The sequence below is a fragment of the Ischnura elegans genome, chromosome 1 (assembly GCF_921293095.1).
Source record: "Ischnura elegans chromosome 1, ioIscEleg1.1, whole genome shotgun sequence".
Classification (NCBI taxonomy): domain Eukaryota; kingdom Metazoa; phylum Arthropoda; class Insecta; order Odonata; family Coenagrionidae; genus Ischnura; species Ischnura elegans.
This window is the reverse complement of record NC_060246.1, coordinates 106077146-106095258: the sequence shown is the minus strand read 5'-3', so window position 1 is coordinate 106095258 and position 18113 is coordinate 106077146. Positions and strand designations below refer to the sequence as shown.

The following is an 18113-nucleotide window of genomic DNA, read 5'->3' as shown; positions in this document are numbered from 1 at the left end:
TTTTACAAAACAATATTTTCTATAATTTAAGGAGCAATGATGGATTTTAAGCATCATTATTGATGGTGTCACTGTTTGGATATCTCCTTGCATTAAGTCTAAAGTCTAAACCATTGTTTTTTGCTTAAGAAATGTATGCCACAAAAATTGTTTAGTAATTTGTGTGTGGGTATGAATATTTCAAATGAAGATCGCCTTATTTGACCAAAGTTAAAAATTTATGTTCTGTTCCCTGATGGTGTCCTTGAAAAGTCTCAAGTATGATTTGTCATTCCGTAACATTTTCAAGGGAAAGAGCAATATTTCTCAAAAATCATTTAAAAATGGCATACATGGAGGTGCTTCTATGCTGGAGGCAGATCTAAATATTAGATCAAAGAATGATATTCTTAACCCTTAAGGTGTTTCTTCCCTGAAAACTATCATTGAAGATGAATAATAATTTTATATTCATTTCTGTTTCAATTTTTGTAAATTGTTTGATGGAGATGGGAGTGTGGAATCCACGATGGATACATTCCACTGAGGACCAGAAATGATTGAGTTGAACTGTTTAATGGTTGGTTACAATTTTATTTTATGATTTTTTTCAGATCACGCAGTGGCTGACTTATGCTTGGATGGATTAGGGATGAAATATTTACTTACCCAGCTTGTTGAGGGATATCACATATCAGTGTCATCGTTAAAAGTTCTCTTGCTAAAAGCCGATGCCAGTAAAGGGGATCTCAAACAAACTTTAGTATTATCTGGACCAGAAGTGTGGAATGGGGGAGAGAATGAAGAATCAGCAACTCCTTATTTGCTTAAAGCTACTTTACAGAAGAAGATTGATTCTACTTCCACAAACACTGCCACAAAATTGATCAATCCACTTCTTGCATTCCAGATTAACCATGCTCATTTATTTGTGGATCAACTTCTTATAGATTGGCTCTCCCCCATGTGTGTAGCTGATAGCACTTGTTCATCGGATAGTAATATACTGGAGTTGAAAAAGTCCCATGCTCCCCTTTTGTTAAGAAGAGCAGCCTCGGAAGAAGCACCTACTACTACTTTGTCTACTTCTGAGGCTCCTATACGATACCGCAGAGCTTCCACTTCATCCTCGTCACGTACTCTTCCTCCCGCACCCCCTGAATCTGTTCACAGCAGTTCGGAGAGAGGTGCCAGTGGTAGCAAGGCCTTGAGTGGAGGTCCTGTGGTATTTGGGTCATCATCAGCCCTGGCTGAAGTTGAAGAGGATGACACTAAGGATGAAACTACGGAGGACTGCCCAGAAGATCATGATGTGGAGAAGCCTCAGCAAACATTCCTTGAAACAGTATTAGATATTTTCAAATCTTGGTCCAGTGCAACTGTTGTGGGTAAAGTGAAACAGTGGACAGCATATGTACCAGCTGTTTTGGGCGACGGGTGTATTTCCTCTGAAGGCGCCGAAAACATTCCACAGACTGTTACAAATGCAGTTTCATCCGGGAAGGCTATTGGTGCCCTTGTGATTGACCTACCATCCATTTCATTGCATAGTGCTGGAGTACAGGGTGACGTTTTCCTTCAGAGTTGTCTAGCCAATTTTCCCATGAAGACTACTGCAAATAATTTGGAGAAGAATATCAGTGAGTCTTTTTTTCTTTTATTATCTCATTATTAATTGTACTTTGAATTTTTTATTGTTATGATCAATTTTTATGCTGCTAGAGTACTCATTAGCTCTGAAAGAGGGATTTTTGTGAGGTGGCTTTGTTTATGGAATAGTTTTTTTCTAATTATTCAAGTTTCCCTCTGACTGTTATGTTATGTTACTGACAGCTTTCTTAACACATTCAATGCGGGCCCGATTTTCATGAAAGTCGTCAGAATCTGCCGATAAAATAAGAAAGAAAAAGGGAGAGAGGTTTTCGCGCCATTACTTCTGTTCAAATACTGCTATTTACAAACGCTGCACACGAGTTGAAAGAGGGAAGCTTGCTGAAGGCCATGCACACAATCGGAAGACTCGGAAGTAGATATTAGTCGCGTACGGAGGTGGAGAAAGGCCTCCCGGCCTGACCGGCAGAGCACGTCAATTGACGTGCTCCGTATCTCGGCTTGGACGGAACCACGTCAATTGACGTACTCCGCGCTGAATGTGTTAATATGGATACAGGTTTATGAAGTGCTGTAATTTAACTGCTATAAAATTAGGAAATTTAGTCTCAGAATGCTAATATACCCTAAGTTGTAATTTTTTGCTTTGGGAGATGCAGAAAATAAAAAATGATGCAGTTTTAAATTTTGATTCAAAATATTTTGTTCATACTTTGAATTCAAAAAATTTTCCTGAATATTTTTTTCAATAATTCTGAACATCAAATCCTGATGTCTCACATTTTCTCAAGCTATGTTTCTTCTAATGTTGCTCAATTTTTAGAAAAGGCAAGGAATATGCACAGCAAGCATTAAAGCATTTGGTGCTCAAAGCTGAAGGTTGTTAATTATTAACTTCTGTTGTTAATTTTTTGCTTCCCAGCTACTAGAGATTCAAGAAACATACATGTCATCTTTGTCTTGGTCGTGTCTTTGTGATTTTGCTCTACCTTTGATTGCGAAGACTTAAAGCTATTTCATACTGTTTTCAATAAGAATCAGCTTTTCAATGGCTACTGCCTAACCTTTGTTACCCTTCTGTTAATTAAGTGAAATATCAGCCTTAAGAAGGCAAATGTCATGGTTGAAAATGTGGAAACTCAAGATAAATAGGTAAACAATGGTACACTAAGCCATCATACTTTAGTAATCGGAAGTTTTTCAATATTTGTGATAAATCAAACCTGTTGGTTTCTAAAATACCCAATACGATTGTGGTCATACTCTTGTAATAAATTTTCATGAAATGACCTCCTAGGTTTAGATTTTTTCCTTGAACCTCAATGTTTTATTGATGGAGTTGTGGAGAAATTTATCTTTATTCTTATTTTAAAGGTGTTAACTTTCCATGGAGCCTTTCTATGAGTAACTTGAAGATAAATACGCTGCATTCAATGAAGGTTCTTCCCTTCCTGAAACCTGTGACTACTATATTGACCTTGGGTGTTACTGCCTCTACCTCACCTGTAATATTTGCTCCCGGAGGAACTCTAAATCTATGCATTCATGTGGACACATCTGCCCTCATGTTCTCTGTCTCTGAAATTCAGGTACTTGCATTGAATTGATTTCATTAGATTGTATGCTTGGAATTTGGCTACCTGGGATTTTTTTATTTTGTCTTGGACATTATAACTACATAGTTAATTTAATTGGGAAATAGGTTCGCTGATTCCCAGTTACTATATAGCTTTCAATTGAACATGTGATTTTTTTTGGAACAGTGGTGATTTTTATGATTTTTGATTTTTCAATTTGCTGTTAAATAATGTGCTACCAGTTTGAGTTCACGCATGTCTGAAGTGAATTCCCAATTCAAATTTTATGGCATTTACTTTTACGTAGTAACCTGTGAACTTTGCTGTGAATGTTGCTGATCCATTTTTCTTTACAAAAATGGTTCAGTATTAGGAAATCCTGTATCTTCATGTATCACCATTTGAGTTATAATTAAAATTTAGTAAATTATTGTAATTAATTCTTCTGTAGTTGTTGTTGGACTCTAGATCAATTATCCTTTTGCATAGTTTTTAATTTAGTTAGCTAGATCTAGGTTCATAATTATTTCATATATACCATAATAACTTTTTCTTTTGATAACTTTTAATTTCTTTTGAAGTTAGTGAGTTATTTTCCTTCAATATTTTAAAATAGCCTTATTCATTGTCACATGAAAGGAAATCAATTCCCCAATAATCTTTTAATGCTTTCAATCATTTTTCTAGTGCAAAAATTCATCATGCATGACATCTATGCTTTTATTTTCAGTGGGAAACTATTACAAATATTTTTGGAAGATTGTCATTGATTAGTGGTTCTAGCAGGAAAGAAGCATCTGAGAAGGTTAAAAAGGCACATAGTAATGTTTGTAAACCCTTCCTGCCATCACCATCTTCTCTGACATCAATTCATCAAACTAGCTCTGTCTCCATTGTTGATAATACATCTGTGCCATGCGCAAACAAAGGTAAGAGCAATGCTAAAGGCTCTGCATTTTCTTATATTTCTTTTGGTCGGCTTACTTTTATGTTTTACCTGTGTGCATTTGGCACAGTAATACAAATGACTGTAGGGTGGTGCATTCACAATTTCTTGTATTATTAATATTGGAATTGATATTTTACCCTTAGAATCACTCATTTCATACTTCAATTTTAAGTTTAGAGTTGAAGAATCAAGGAGTCAAAGAAGCGAGTTGGTCTATCTCTTATTTTGGTTCAGAAAGCATTTGAAACTACACCCATGTCTCGTATAGCGCAAGGGATGCGTTCCTTGGGGTCTTTGCGCTATACGAATTTGCGTTATACGAGAGCGTTTTAACATAGGGAAGATAGGGATGCGTTCCTGGTAGCATAGGTCTTGGGTATTGAATTTCCTCTAAAACATCTATATTCCCATAAAAAGCCTTAGAAAACATTATTTCTATAAATATTTATAGTTTAAAACATCTTTAAAGATAGTATTCACGCATTCAAAGACTTTTATTCACGTTAAAAAAAATTCTTACGTGCTTTCGAAATTCCATCCTGTCGTGCGGGTGGGCTAACATCTGCTATCTCAGGGGTTCGTAATGCGTTGCCGGCAGTTGATGATTTTTCAAACTAGTCTAAAAACAACTATGTGTCACCCAGGCCCTTTTGTCGCTCATCGAAATGACAGGAAAATACTACTTTAAATGCCATTTCATAGCTAGCGGAGTTTATGAATGATAAATCATTTTAATTTGAAGTCCTCCGAGTCATTAGCAGCTACGTGAAACAGTCTTTAAATGCCTTGAAACCTGACCCAGGTTTTCCTTCCCTGAAAATGAATGAACGAGAATGCATTCTTTTCCAAAAGAATATCGTCTCATCAACACTAAAAACTAGTTGAGGGGGAAAGGAGCCACTTTCAATAACAGCTTGGAGTTCATCAGAAAATGTTGTGGTGGCTGCGCTATCAACACTTGCAGATTCACCTGATATCGCCGCACTGAAAATACCTGCTTGCCGTTTAAATTCTGGAACCAACCGGAGCTTTCACTTAATGTCTCGGAGCGATTACCACTCTCGTCTTTTTGTACTGATTCACCATGAACTTTCCGTATGTGTAGACCGCTTGGTTGAAGTTGGTGCGGCTGAGGTCACTGATATTTTAGCTTCGTCTTTATTCAGAATAAGGCATCGTGAGTTTAAACTTCCGCGTAATATCGCTTTGACGCTCTCCATTTTCAAAGCAATTAACCTCTCTCAAGTCCTCTTCTAGGTTAATGGTTTTTCTTGATAAATTCTTGACTTTTCTACACGCATCCCTATTTTTTGCCATATTCTCTTGGTTTTTACTCTGTATGGCTCTATCTAAATCACCTTCTTCTGCTGAACTGTATTCCTGAGATGCAGAAGGGCTATGACTGCGGGGAGGGAACGAAGCCATTGTGTTTAAGACTCTATAGCGGACCCTTTTATGTGTTGATGCTATTCATGCGCAACTCGGTCACCGCTTCATTTCTCCCCCGTGAATACCGATGACCTTGAAGGCTTCAGCGTAGACTCTCTACCTGGAAGTCAATCGCCCGGTAACCTACGACGGCAAAAATACGTCTCAAACCGTATTGCTGAAAAAAAACTCATTTCCACTAGCCCCACGCTTAATTAACGATCTAAATTATTTATTATCATTCTGTTAAGGAGACGAGATAAATCTTCGGTAGGCCGGCTATCTAGACCCAATGACGAGTAATACTTTTAGCAATTGCGCAGCAATGAATTTCGATTAATATATAAACAAAAAAGAAGATTTGAGGCAAGAAATAATATTAATATGCGTATATTGATAGACATTTCGTGTGTACTTAGCGCAAGTTCACGTTTTATCACGAGAGCGTTTAAGATTTATGATTAGGCTACACTGCGTTGCAATGTTTCCCCGAGGAACGAATTTGCGCTATATCGAAATTGCGCTAATCGAAATTGCGCTATACGAGACATGGGTGTAATAGCCTTAATCAGATTTTCAGATTGGGATTTTCAACTTCTGTAATAGGGCATGAGATATGTCTGCATAACATTTGTAGTAAGATGATGTTAGCTCCTTCTGAACGTTCTCCAATGACTATTAGGTCGACCTCTGTGCACTTTTAAATCTTAAATGTATTAAGTATTACCTCTATAATAATAATATTTATAATTTTTAACTGCCTTTAATAATTTTATCTTTAATTATTTTTTAAATTATAGATGGCTCTGCCTCAAATTCAGTAAAATTGGCAGCATTAGTTCAGTGGACTCTTGCTCGATTGGCTGTTTCTCTCTATGCTAAACCTCAGTCTGACAGAAAATCTAAGGAGACATTGGAATCTTCACTGAAAGTGACTAAGAAATTATATATGGCTTTGGAAGACTTAATCACCTCAGTGGACATCAAAGAAGTTTACTTGAAGATTGAATCAAAAGTGGCATCTGCTCGTGTAGCTCATTACTTGAGGTATGTAGTAATTTATCTTAAGTGAACAGCATCGTGCTTGTGATAAAAAAGGTCCTGGCTTTTTATCAGGGTGAATCTTTGAAACCTGTTATCAAAAAAAACTCCTCTCAAACGTAGTCTTGAGGAAAGAATTGACCTTTATTCTTTGAATGTGTGATCTTCACATGCCTGTGGCTTGGTGAGGACAACTCTCTCCCATTCTAAATAACCGTCAGGTTGAAGACCCCAGGGTTCAATTTCTGTGTAATATCGTCATCCTTTCCTTATAAGTAGGGATGGTCGGATCAGATACATCGGATCCGAAAATCCGTGGATGTTGCCCTTCACCGGATACATCGGATCCAAAGTTGGGGAAGACATTGAATCTGGACACGAAATTTTTAATTTAAGCTTCAGTGAATGCAACTTATTAGTTAATTAATTAATTAAACAAAAGTTAGAGTGAAAAGAATTCTGATTCTCTCTTTGGATATGCCAATATACTGTGATACTTGTCCTACTCACGAACCTTTTTGTTTAAAAGCTCTTGCAGCTCTTTGCATAACAGAATTTGATAAATGAATCAGCGGTGAAAATTTTAAGGCAAAATACAACAGGCACATAGTGTGAATCTTCCCAATATGAGGCTTATGTAGAGCCCATATAACATGTACAAGCTTCGAATTTCGATTTAAGAAACTAATCTTGAAGCCGAGGAAGGATAAGAAGGAAGCTGAGGTGGTTTATGGTACAGAATAACTTTTTGTAAACATTACCGTATTTTCATCAAGTAACATAACCTCATGGCTGTTTAAAACATCAATTTTTAATAAAAGCATTTTTTATATTCTTTGAACAGTGGTTTGAATTAAACAAGTGGAATTGGATTTTATTTAGTTCAATAAGGTTCTTGATAGCATGCCCTGTACCCGAAAGAGGTTCTCTTAGAATTTGAAGAAAATTGTATTTTGCGGGAATACTTTTATGAGAAAAATTGAAAGTACTGCAAAAGGCTATTCATAAATGCCAACCAGTTGTTTATTATGCAGTGAAAAGTTGAGTATTCGCATGGGTTTATTCTTTAATTGCTATCAGCTGACTCTCATACAATCTTAGTGAACATTATTGTGCTTGAAATTGGTTCACTTAGAATTTGAAGAAAATTTTATTTTGCTGGAATATTTTATGAGAAAGGTTGAAAGTGCTGTTACTCATGTTTAATGATTAACTAATCAGTGCAATGGATATCCTTGATTAGTGGATTGCTCCTTGTAAGGTGGAATGATGCCCTTAAGTATTTGTGCATTAGTTTGTGATTTTGCTAAATAATACAGAGTATAATCTGTTTTGTGACTAGGAAACAGATTTTATGAGTCAAGATATTACCTAATTTGACTGAAGGGAAATCACATATTATAGGGTCTTCCTTAATCTTGATACTCAAGGTTTTATGCACCTTTCTGGTATTTTGGGCTTAGGAAAGTGCTTTCTATGAATTATTAATTACTCTGTCCTTTTTCTGATTTTTTTTCAGGACCGATCCAAGTTCAGAATGGAAACCTGGTGCTTATTTAGGTCTTGTAATGCATTGCAATGAAGATAGCCCCAGTAGTAAAGTTGTAGGTGTCAGCAGTGGGGCAAGTGGGGAATCCAAAGAAAATTCATTGTCGAAGGATAGGGATACATCCAAGCCGCACCCTTTGAAATCCTCAAGACCCTTCCCCCTTTTTGCTCTCACTGAGGATTCCTCACAGGAACTTCACAGGAAAGATACTGGAGTGGGAATCAGCAGTGGGGGCTCTCCGGCCACTTCCGGGGGATTTCTTGTTGTCACATTCACAAAAGCACAGAGCCTTAGTGTTCATCAGAAATGGGGAAAGCTCCAGAAGCGAATTGACTCCTCCAACGCTGTTTCTTCAGATCCCAATGTTTATCCAGGTGCTAGCCCCGGGTCCATGCCTTCTTCTAGTCCAAACTTCCCTTCAGCTTCTAATGCTAAGTTCTCCAGTGATGGTTGCTTACTTCCTCCTTTTAAAAGTGGTGCTAATCATCACTCTAAAATATACCTCGGAGAGAATGCATTACCCTCCCGCAATACTGCTCAGCCAGCACTTTCTTTAAATGCTTTTGATGAATCGCATTATGTGAGTGAGCTATCGGTTCGTGTCCAGCCTCTTGACATTATATTTTCACCTGAAAATTTGCAAGACTTTTGGGTGATATTTCATCACATCAGTAATCCTTTCAATGATACCAAAGAATCATCCACTTCTCTACCTGAATCATCATCTAATTGCTTGGACGAGTGGTGCTCCTCATCTGTGTATAGCAATTTAAATCTTCCACTGTTGTATGTTGATGCCCATAATTTGAGGGTTATTTTGCCATCATCCCAGTTAAGCAAGAAGATATCTGAGCTGCAAGATGATGGTGATAGGGAGTCGGCTGCGGTAATGGGATTCCATGATGTCTGCATTTTTCAGGTTTGAACATGCATAATTATTCTGCGATTTTTTTTCTGTTGTTGTATAACTTAATTTGAATCCTTATTATGTGCAGTTGATGATAAAGTAAAGACTTTTTACTGATTAGCCCATTAATTAAAAAAAAAGTTTGTTAGTTTCCCAATGTTAATTAAGAGTGAGAGAATAATGTCTGTTTCTTTAGGTGGACAGACTAAGCATAGCCCCACAAGTGGAAAATCCTATAGGGAGGCTTGAAATACGTCCTGATATATATGGAATGGCAGACGAAGCCAGAATTCTGGGTATTCCAGGATCCTTGGTGGAAGACAGGCAGTATCTTGTGCAGGTACATAACATCAGCATTAGTACAGGTATGTGACAGCTAATTTCATCAACTAGTTATAGCTTTAAATAGTTAATTATTGCATGTGCAGTCTGGGAATCAAATAGATAGAGCTAATTTGTATTTGCCGAGAATTTTTGCACTACAGAAAATTTGAGTTTTGAAGCTGTAAGTTTCTGGATAGGTATTCTTGAGTGTACAATGTACACACTGATGATTAATTAATGTGGATATATGAATATGCATTTATTATCCAGCAATATTAAACAGGATTGGATACTTAATGAAATGCCAAAAAAATAACATTCACAAAATATTTATTATATGAAGTTGAATGGGGTACCTGCATGTCTACCTGAAAAAGAGTGAACAAGTGTTATTTTTTTAGGGCTAAAATAGGTGATTATGGGTAGTAATGGTCCAATTCTTATTATGTATTCTGTCATAATTAATGTTTTCTTTGAATTTTCACTCTTGGGAAATCATTATTGCTTCATTTAGTTATGCTTAAATGTTTCTTTATTCCTTCTGTCTTCTATGCCCCGGCTACATTGGAGCAGAAAAATCAGGGTTTAAAGGCATTGAATGTTATTGAGAGTTTTTTTTGGTATGGAGGACAGTAAAAGTGAAAAAATGTTCTTTTTCAACTAGATGGAAGATGTATTTTCAGAACAGTTTGAAGAAAACTAAATTAACTCCTTACTTTTTTACAAAGTCTAGTTAATTAGAATATGTAAATATTCATTGAAAAAGCATGTTTAATTTTTTACGTACGCTTAAACCTATCAATAGAGTGATTAAAAAGACATCAGCACATTTCATTTCTAAAGGCTGGGTAAATAGGACCATGCTACAGAAACCTCTCTGTGGTGGAACTTCTATACATTATCATGTCAAACTTTTGGCCCCGTCAAAGTCAATAGAAAAAGGTTTTTTAATGCATTCTTTTGGGCATGAAAATTAAGGGTCCTGTAGATGATTTGAATTCTTTCTTGTGTTTATCAAAGTTTTGGGTTGGGATTGAGAGTTATGTGTACTAAATTTCAAAGCTTTTGGACTGAGAAGTTGACTGTTGATGCTACTGTGGTGTCTGTTGCAGTGAACTACTTATTGAATGATTGCTTATTATTATAGTAGCTTATAGTTCTTCTAACTATTGAAATTATTAACTGAGGTTATGTTAGCTGTAAATATAAACCTTTCTGGAGATTTTTAATTGCCTAATTTTTCTTCTCTTCAGGAATGTGGTATGAGCTTCAGCCTTGTTTTGAAAAAGATCCCATGGTGTCTTCAACTCACATGCGCAGTGAAAACCCAGCTTTGGAGTGGAGCAAACTTGCTAAAGGAAAAAGTTGTCTGGGTCAGGAGTTGTCAGTACTGCCTCTTGTCAACAGGTTAGTATATCCAATCATTTTTTTTGCAATGATAAGGTTGTGGATTCGTGATGCATTAGTGAAATTTTGCTCCCTAATTATGGCGTTAATTTGGATGACTTTCCTCAGGTATCTTACTTCTTCAATCTCCAATCTTGGTTTGTCTGTAGGTGGTAAAATGAATTTCCTGAAAACTGCTGTTAATTGGCCAACTTTTTTCCAAATTTGCTTTTCTGTGAACATTAAGTATCACTGTTCCGAAATTTCTCCAGTATAATAACCCTGCAGCTTAGGGCCAGAAATGCTGGCAATTCGACCTAGACATTCAGCTGTGGGTAATGTTGTTCAGGAATGCAAAGTTATGTTTCTCTTAAAGTAACACGTCATCTATGGTGTTGCTTGTGAGTAAATAAGATTATTGGGCTTCAGTTTCTTCCCTCCAAATGAGTAATTACATCATGGAAAGAAACAGGCCCCTTTTGAAAAGGATTTCATGCTAAATACCAATAAACCTCGCGTATGAAACTTACTCACTTATGAAACTTTTTTTGGTTCTCCACTGAAAGTTTCATAAGTGAGGTTCTACTGTGTATAGGGTTTAAGTAGCAGTGTAAGAAATACCCTGCGTGACCTTTCTCACAATTTAAAGTACGAAGTATTGTTGACACAATATTAATGGTATGCACGCATATAGGTAAATTGTGTCAGCCACAATATTTTTTCTGAACTCCTACTTCTCCTCGATTCCTACTGTAAGTTTTTAGGTGAACCCTTTCCCTCCAAAGTTGCACTATCATTTACGATTTCACACTTTGGTGTGCTACAGTCAGAAGCACTGATTGTTTTTTGCTGCTTTCGCTGTAATAACTAGTTTTGTTGAAATAATTTTTGCTGTACAGTGAGTCCTCTATCTACGTCACCCCGTTTAACGTCATTTCGCGATAACGTCACGAAAATTTTACGACCGTGATTCGTTTATCGCCCCTTCGCTTCGCGATAACGTCACGTATTTTAAATTTCGCGCGAGAAAAAAGGCGAAGTGGCAGGCGTTACAGGTTGTTTGTTTCGTGGGCGGTAATACGGTCAGTCTATTCAAAGTGTAAAACGGTGTGTATATTGTTAATTGCGATTACGGTTTTGGCAAATTTTAGCATCAGAGACATATCCACGACAATGTCCAAGAAAACAATGTTCACAATAATTTTGGTTCCTGTTACTGCGACGATGTTTCAGCGATGATGATGCCCAGGCGACGCCCGCCCGCCTCAATTCGCAATTAAAACCATCTCTTCGATTTCTTAATCCCAGTTTGCCCGCCCTCGCTCATTTGCGCCATTTTGATTTCGCTCCTGACCGGTCCGAAAAGAAATTCTTGTAGCGAGGGTAGGGCCTATGGACCGGAGCACCGGATCCCCGGTCTGTAGCGTCTGGTAGCATTCATTGGACCGCACTATAGCGAAGCCGAAAAGCAAATGCGGGAAGATACAAAAATGGAGAAGGATTTATGTCACTGCTGCTATTGTCGTTGATGAAGACAGGAACTCGTATTTATGCCATAGTTTGGCATTCCCATCGTAAAAAATGCCCCAGATATGTTACGCTAAAATTTTTTCGCATAGGAATTGTGAGGTCTAGCAACCGACATTCAATTTTTACATTGTTTTTATGGGATATTATGCTTCGATTAACGTCATTTCGTTTATCGTCACATTTTTCAGGAACGGTAGGTGACGTTAAAGGAGGACTCACTGTAGTTTGTATAAACGAATCCCACCTGCTCTTGAGGACAGAGACCGATTTACTCTGCTGAGTCATATACTAATATAACTTCTCTCCCTTAGCAATTTTCAGAGGTGTTCCCCAAGGATCTATTTTGGGCCCCCTCCTTTTTCTCATCTACATAAATGACCTTCCAAAGTACTTCGACTGTGGTTCAGTGTACATGTATGCTGATGACACAACCCACCTTACCTCTAATAAGCACTTAGACTCTACGGTAGTCCAAAGAAACATAAATTCTATGAGTGACTGGTGCAATGATAATAGGGTATTTATAAATAATGATAAATCAACTTTCATTCAATTTCATACCTATCAAAGAAAGATCACTTCTTCTCCTCTCCTAAGGTTAAATGGATCCTCCCTTATTTCCTCTTCTGTGACTAAATTTTTAGGTTTATATATTCATGAGTCACTATCTTGGGAATTTCATGTTGATAAACTGTCTACAAAGGTGTCCAGTGGCTGTTACCTACTTAGAAGAATTGTCCCTCTGGTTGATACTGCTACTGCACTCTCAGTCTATTATGCATATATCCATAGTCGATTGATGTATGGGATTGCAGTATGAGGCCATTACCACCATTCTACTCGTCTTTTTAGGCTCCAGAAATGGGCCATTAGAATAATAAAAAACATTCCTAGGCGAAGCAGCTGCAAGCCCTATTTCAAATCCTTAAGGATTCTTACGCTACCTTGCCTATACATTTTTTCTGCAATTACCTTTGTTCAACAAAATAAGCAGTTTTACAGTCTCAAAACCAATGCTGATATCCACAACTATAACACAAGGGGTTGTAGTGATTTAAGAGTTACTGTACATAAATCAACCATGTTCAGCAAAAACCCCATATATGCTGGGTCAAAATATTTCAAATGTTTACCTCTAAAGATTAAACAGCTAGATTCATTCTCCAAATTCGAAGGTCAACTTTATCAGTATTTATGTGACAATCCCTGTTATTCAGTGGATGAATTTATGTCTTTATAACCTGTCTTTTGAAAATGTTACTTTTATGTTTATGTCTGTACCTATCCTTCTCGCCTTAAATATTATTTTTTAATACCTCATGTATGTACTATTCTTGTGACTTGTTCCATACGTGGCTTAGACACGTCTCTGGGAACCAATAAAAATATTATTATTATTATTATTATTATTATTCTTAATTTCAAAACATTTTGTATTATCAAAACTTCGTATTATCAAATAGTGCCATGTATTTACCATAGAATTTTCACCAGGACCACAATTTCACTTCGTATTATCGAAAATTTTGTTATATCCTGCTTTGTATAATCAAGAGTTTACTGTACTCATTTTGGGCATTTTTCAGGGCATTGGTTTTAATGGATGGTATTACATAATTTATACAACATTTAATCCTTTTTAGGTTTGATTTTACAATCACTGCTGCTCCTGCAATTGTTTATCGAGTTCCATATGATGGTATTACTGCTTCTGAAGACATCCTTGTTGCTGGATATGCAATGGAAATGCATGCATCAAGTAACATTGATGCCTGTGTTAGTTCACATCAACTTGAGCTATTAGCTGAGTTAGTGTCTGAAGCATACAGTCTATTTGAGAAATCTGGTCAGTATTATTTTGCTTAGTTATAGACAGAATCTCCTAACAGTTAGGAATATTTTATAGATCATGTCATTTAAGTCATGTGCATTAGGATGTCTGCTAACCTGGAAAATGGAGAATACTGGGTATACTTAGTGAATTTTGGTCTTTTGGATAAACTCATGGAAAACTCTGGAAATTAGGAGCTGGAAAAATCAGCTATTGTCACATGTAGTATTTGGCAAAAACTCACCTCAAGCAACTAATTCTCACAACGCACAGAAATCAAAGCAAAATGATTTTTAAATTTATTTCTGATTTCCCCTAAGATCTAAATCCTTTTGTTGGAAAATCTGTTGTAAATAAAGGTATACATAAGAATAGCGATAATTTTGGGTTAGAATTGTTACTTGCATAATATTCTTCACTTATTCGCATACTAAAAGCTTGTATTTGGAAACAAGTTATCTAAACTTTTTTTGTACTGGACTTAAGCTCTAAATTACTACAGTTACTGAAGTTTTGGTCCTAAATTCACTATCATGTTGAGAACATTTGGGGTAGACATCTGTTGGACGAGGTAGTTAAAAGAGTGTCCGCCGTGGTATCATTTGAAAAGATCGTGGTAGTGTGGTACTGTCTGTGTTATTTTTTCTTCATGTGTTCAGAACTGAAGTTTTATAGAAGCTGTAGATTTTTTTAAAAATCTCATCTAATTGAGGAAAATTGTGTTGATAAGTTTCTATTATTTCAAGATGATACTCACAGCTTTAAATGGGCTTAAAAATTATTGTTACTCCGATGTGTTCGATTAGGCAGATTTGGCAGGGATTTGGAAAATTGATTTTTACTCGCTCTTCATTACATGACCCTCTCTCCTTGGCTGCCGTCTGACTCCCTCTCTATGCCTTTTCTCTTGTCAGCTAGTTTTTTATGCAATTTTCCCATCAAGTGCAAAGTACGGGTGTGTGCAGAAAAAGGTGGGTGGGACAAGCGATGGGAGTGGTGGGGAAGGGAGGTGTCAATGCTGGAAAGGAAATCAGTGCATGGGCAAGTGGATGTGGAATGTCACAGTGAGGTGGGTGGGGGGAAGGGGTAAGACAAGGGTGGAGGGGGCGACGAGGCCAGGGAGGCTGACATGGGTACTTACGCTTTTCCTATAGATGATAATTTTTTAATTACAACTCAGGGGGTACCCTGATACATATTTGTACAGATTGACTATGTTTATCTTGTGATTACAGTTTTGTGCAAATTATTTTTTAATGTTGAAGTCTTCTCCTTAGATGCTGAAGATGATATTCTGAAGTCCAAATTGGGTTCAAAAAGTAGTGAAATATTAGTCACTACTGTGCTAAATGAAAAAGAAGACGAAAGAATTGGTGATAGTGGAGTTGACGTTTCATCTTCTGGTTGTCTTGGTACTCCAGTTGCTAGAAGTGTAAGCACACAACAGGTGAGATGATTATTTGACTCGGTATTACTAGATTAGTTATGATGGAATTTGAGTTGGCTTTTTATGATTTTTCTAAACCTTACCATTTATTTCAATTTTTCACTTCAACAGCAGTGTTGACTTGGCTTACTGATGATGATTTGTTGGCATTTGTCATATGTTTGCAGATTTATTCATCTTACTCCTCAAGCCTGAAGATAACTGACAGTGCTGAAAAAGTTTGTGCTAATTCCTTGAGGAAAGAACTTCCCGTTCCTTTAGAAATGTTTGTGACTTGTGAGAAACTTACATTGGTCCTTTATGATGTGACTGGGAGTACTGGGATTGCAGGAAGAGCCAAGGAAAGTGGTGCATCTAGAAGAAAGCATTATGCTAAAAGAACTGGATCCACTAATCTGTCAAGGCAATACACCTCTGATAAATGGGGTCAGAGACTCATGAGGAATTCATCAGATTTGGGGTATGTAGCCATGTTTAGCGGTATGGACTTATGGATTCTTGGTTATTGAGAACATTACGTTTCAGAGCTTAGCGTGTTCATTTCATTGTGACCCTTGAGTGGGTCAAATCCTGCCAACATGATACCAAATGTTTTATATTTGAAATATTTTTCCCTTGTTACAGTTTTTACCTTACAGAAAAATTAGAAGTGAAGTGTGAAGAAGAATTAGAGGTCAAGTGTGACCCACGAGTGGGTTTTAGTGTATACATAATATACAAATTATGTATTTGGTTTTAGAAATCCCAGTTTAGATGAATGGCAATGGTCAATTTTAACCGCATTTGAAAAAGGCCAGATTGGCGCCCATGCGATGCCACTACGTGTGATGTCAGAGGGACCTAGTTTCTATACGAGTAGATAGGAGTTTTACATCGCCTGAGATTGCCAATGCATGCATGAGGCACAGAGCTCAGGGAAACATCTCTTAATAATCACATATTAAAACTGCCTATGGTCGGAAAGTTTCCTTAGTTTGATAAGGTATTAATAATCCTTATTTAAGCCAAGCGCTACCTGCTAGCAGCCTGCATCGCAGCGGCACACACATACTCGCCCCAAGGTCACCTCACGCGGTGGAAGCGGGAACCAGAATGGCGTCAGATGGGCTTTTTCCAGCATTCATACTTAGCCGTCACGTTTTCGCGCGCTTGAAAATATTCACTTTTTAATTTATTCGCGAAAAATTGATATTTCCATTTAAAAATCTGAAACCATGAAATGTATACTCCAGGAGTAATAATCTTTCGATTAAGGCAATAAAAAATAATAGGAAACCATCCTATATAGCAAGGTTCTAGAAATTGGAATGAAGGAACCTGGATAGTGTACATATTGGTCTGTGTATTGGCATGGAAAGCCATTCCTTGTCCAAAGGAATTTTTTACTTTGAATTTCTCTGCTGCTCATGTGGCAGGTTAGAAATATATCCCATCTACCGTACATTTGTTGTGTTAAATTTTGAAGTTGTATGAATTGATATTTTAAGCAGTACAGGCTATCTCTCAATGTTTTGTGACCCCTGCTGGTAGCTTCTTCCAAGGTGATTGACCAGCCCAATCACCTATGAAGAAGCGACCATCAGGGATTGCAAAGCAGTGAGAGATAACCTGTATGACACATTAAGACCTAAAAAGTTAATATTATGAACCATGAACTGTGAAATCCTCAATGAAGAAATGAATTAGCAGTTATCCTCCTCTAGAATGCTAGTGTTGTCTAAAAAATCTCTTCTTGTTTTCATTCAACCAGGAAATATCTCTTCGCCTTCGCGTTATTTCAGGGACGTATTTTTTAATTCCCTTAGTCCTTGTTATAATTAACAATGCTCTGACTAATCTTATGTATTTTTAGGTATGATGGGTCAGAAGAAGGATCCATTGAAGATGCTCCCTCTGGGTCAGTTAGCTACTATGTGCATCCACTTCTCCATTGGTTTGTAACTGAGCCTCATGCTGTGTTATCTCTTGGACCTTCATCTCAGAAATTTCAGCTATCAGTTTTTGATGTTGGTGTTCGAACTTCAGGATCTGGATATGTTGTGCAAGGTAATGCTTCCTTTCCTTCACTATTTGTTATGATCTATCTCTTAGGATCTGAGGCCAGGTTCTTGTGAGGGGAAGGCAGCCACCACGCTCCCTCCCATTACATATTAACTTTTATTTATTTTTAGCTCACTTGGAAAGAGTCATTTTCATGTGGCTAACTTAGGTTTATAACTTTTTGCCTCCAAACTTTAAAAAATCTCCTATGAGGCTCCAACATTCAAGTTGTCTAACTTTAGCACAAATAAGTTTCTGGAGGAATCTTTTCATCACAGAAGTGTGTAATATGGTATGTTTAATTATTTTTTGTTTTGACTTGTTTTATATTTTACAATGAGAGGTACTGCGACCAAAAAAAATCATTATTATTACTATTGTGTACGGTAATATAAGAATGTTATTGCATCCTGTATAGACGGATATCATATGTCAGTAATGTAAAATACTTTGCTTTTCTGGCAAACAGTATAGGATATTAAAATCAGGGACCTAAGATCTGCAGCCTTTGATT

The 18113-nt window shown here is 37.0% G+C and overlaps 1 protein-coding gene across 1 annotated transcript in view; it reads left to right on the top strand.

The window, feature by feature from the left end:
• LOC124167627 (vacuolar protein sorting-associated protein 13B) overlaps positions 1-18113 on the top strand; it is a 104655-nt gene that overhangs the window by 37901 nt on the left and 48641 nt on the right. Inside the window, exons 17-27 of the mRNA XM_046545610.1 lie at positions 594-1619; positions 2965-3179; positions 3898-4096; positions 6345-6591; positions 8105-9053; positions 9238-9406; positions 10619-10772; positions 13925-14127; positions 15390-15559; positions 15727-16019; positions 17412-17605. Coding sequence (XP_046401566.1) covers positions 594-1619; positions 2965-3179; positions 3898-4096; positions 6345-6591; positions 8105-9053; positions 9238-9406; positions 10619-10772; positions 13925-14127; positions 15390-15559; positions 15727-16019; positions 17412-17605 — 3819 coding nt within the window. The remainder of the gene's footprint in view (positions 1-593; positions 1620-2964; positions 3180-3897; positions 4097-6344; positions 6592-8104; positions 9054-9237; positions 9407-10618; positions 10773-13924; positions 14128-15389; positions 15560-15726; positions 16020-17411; positions 17606-18113) is intronic.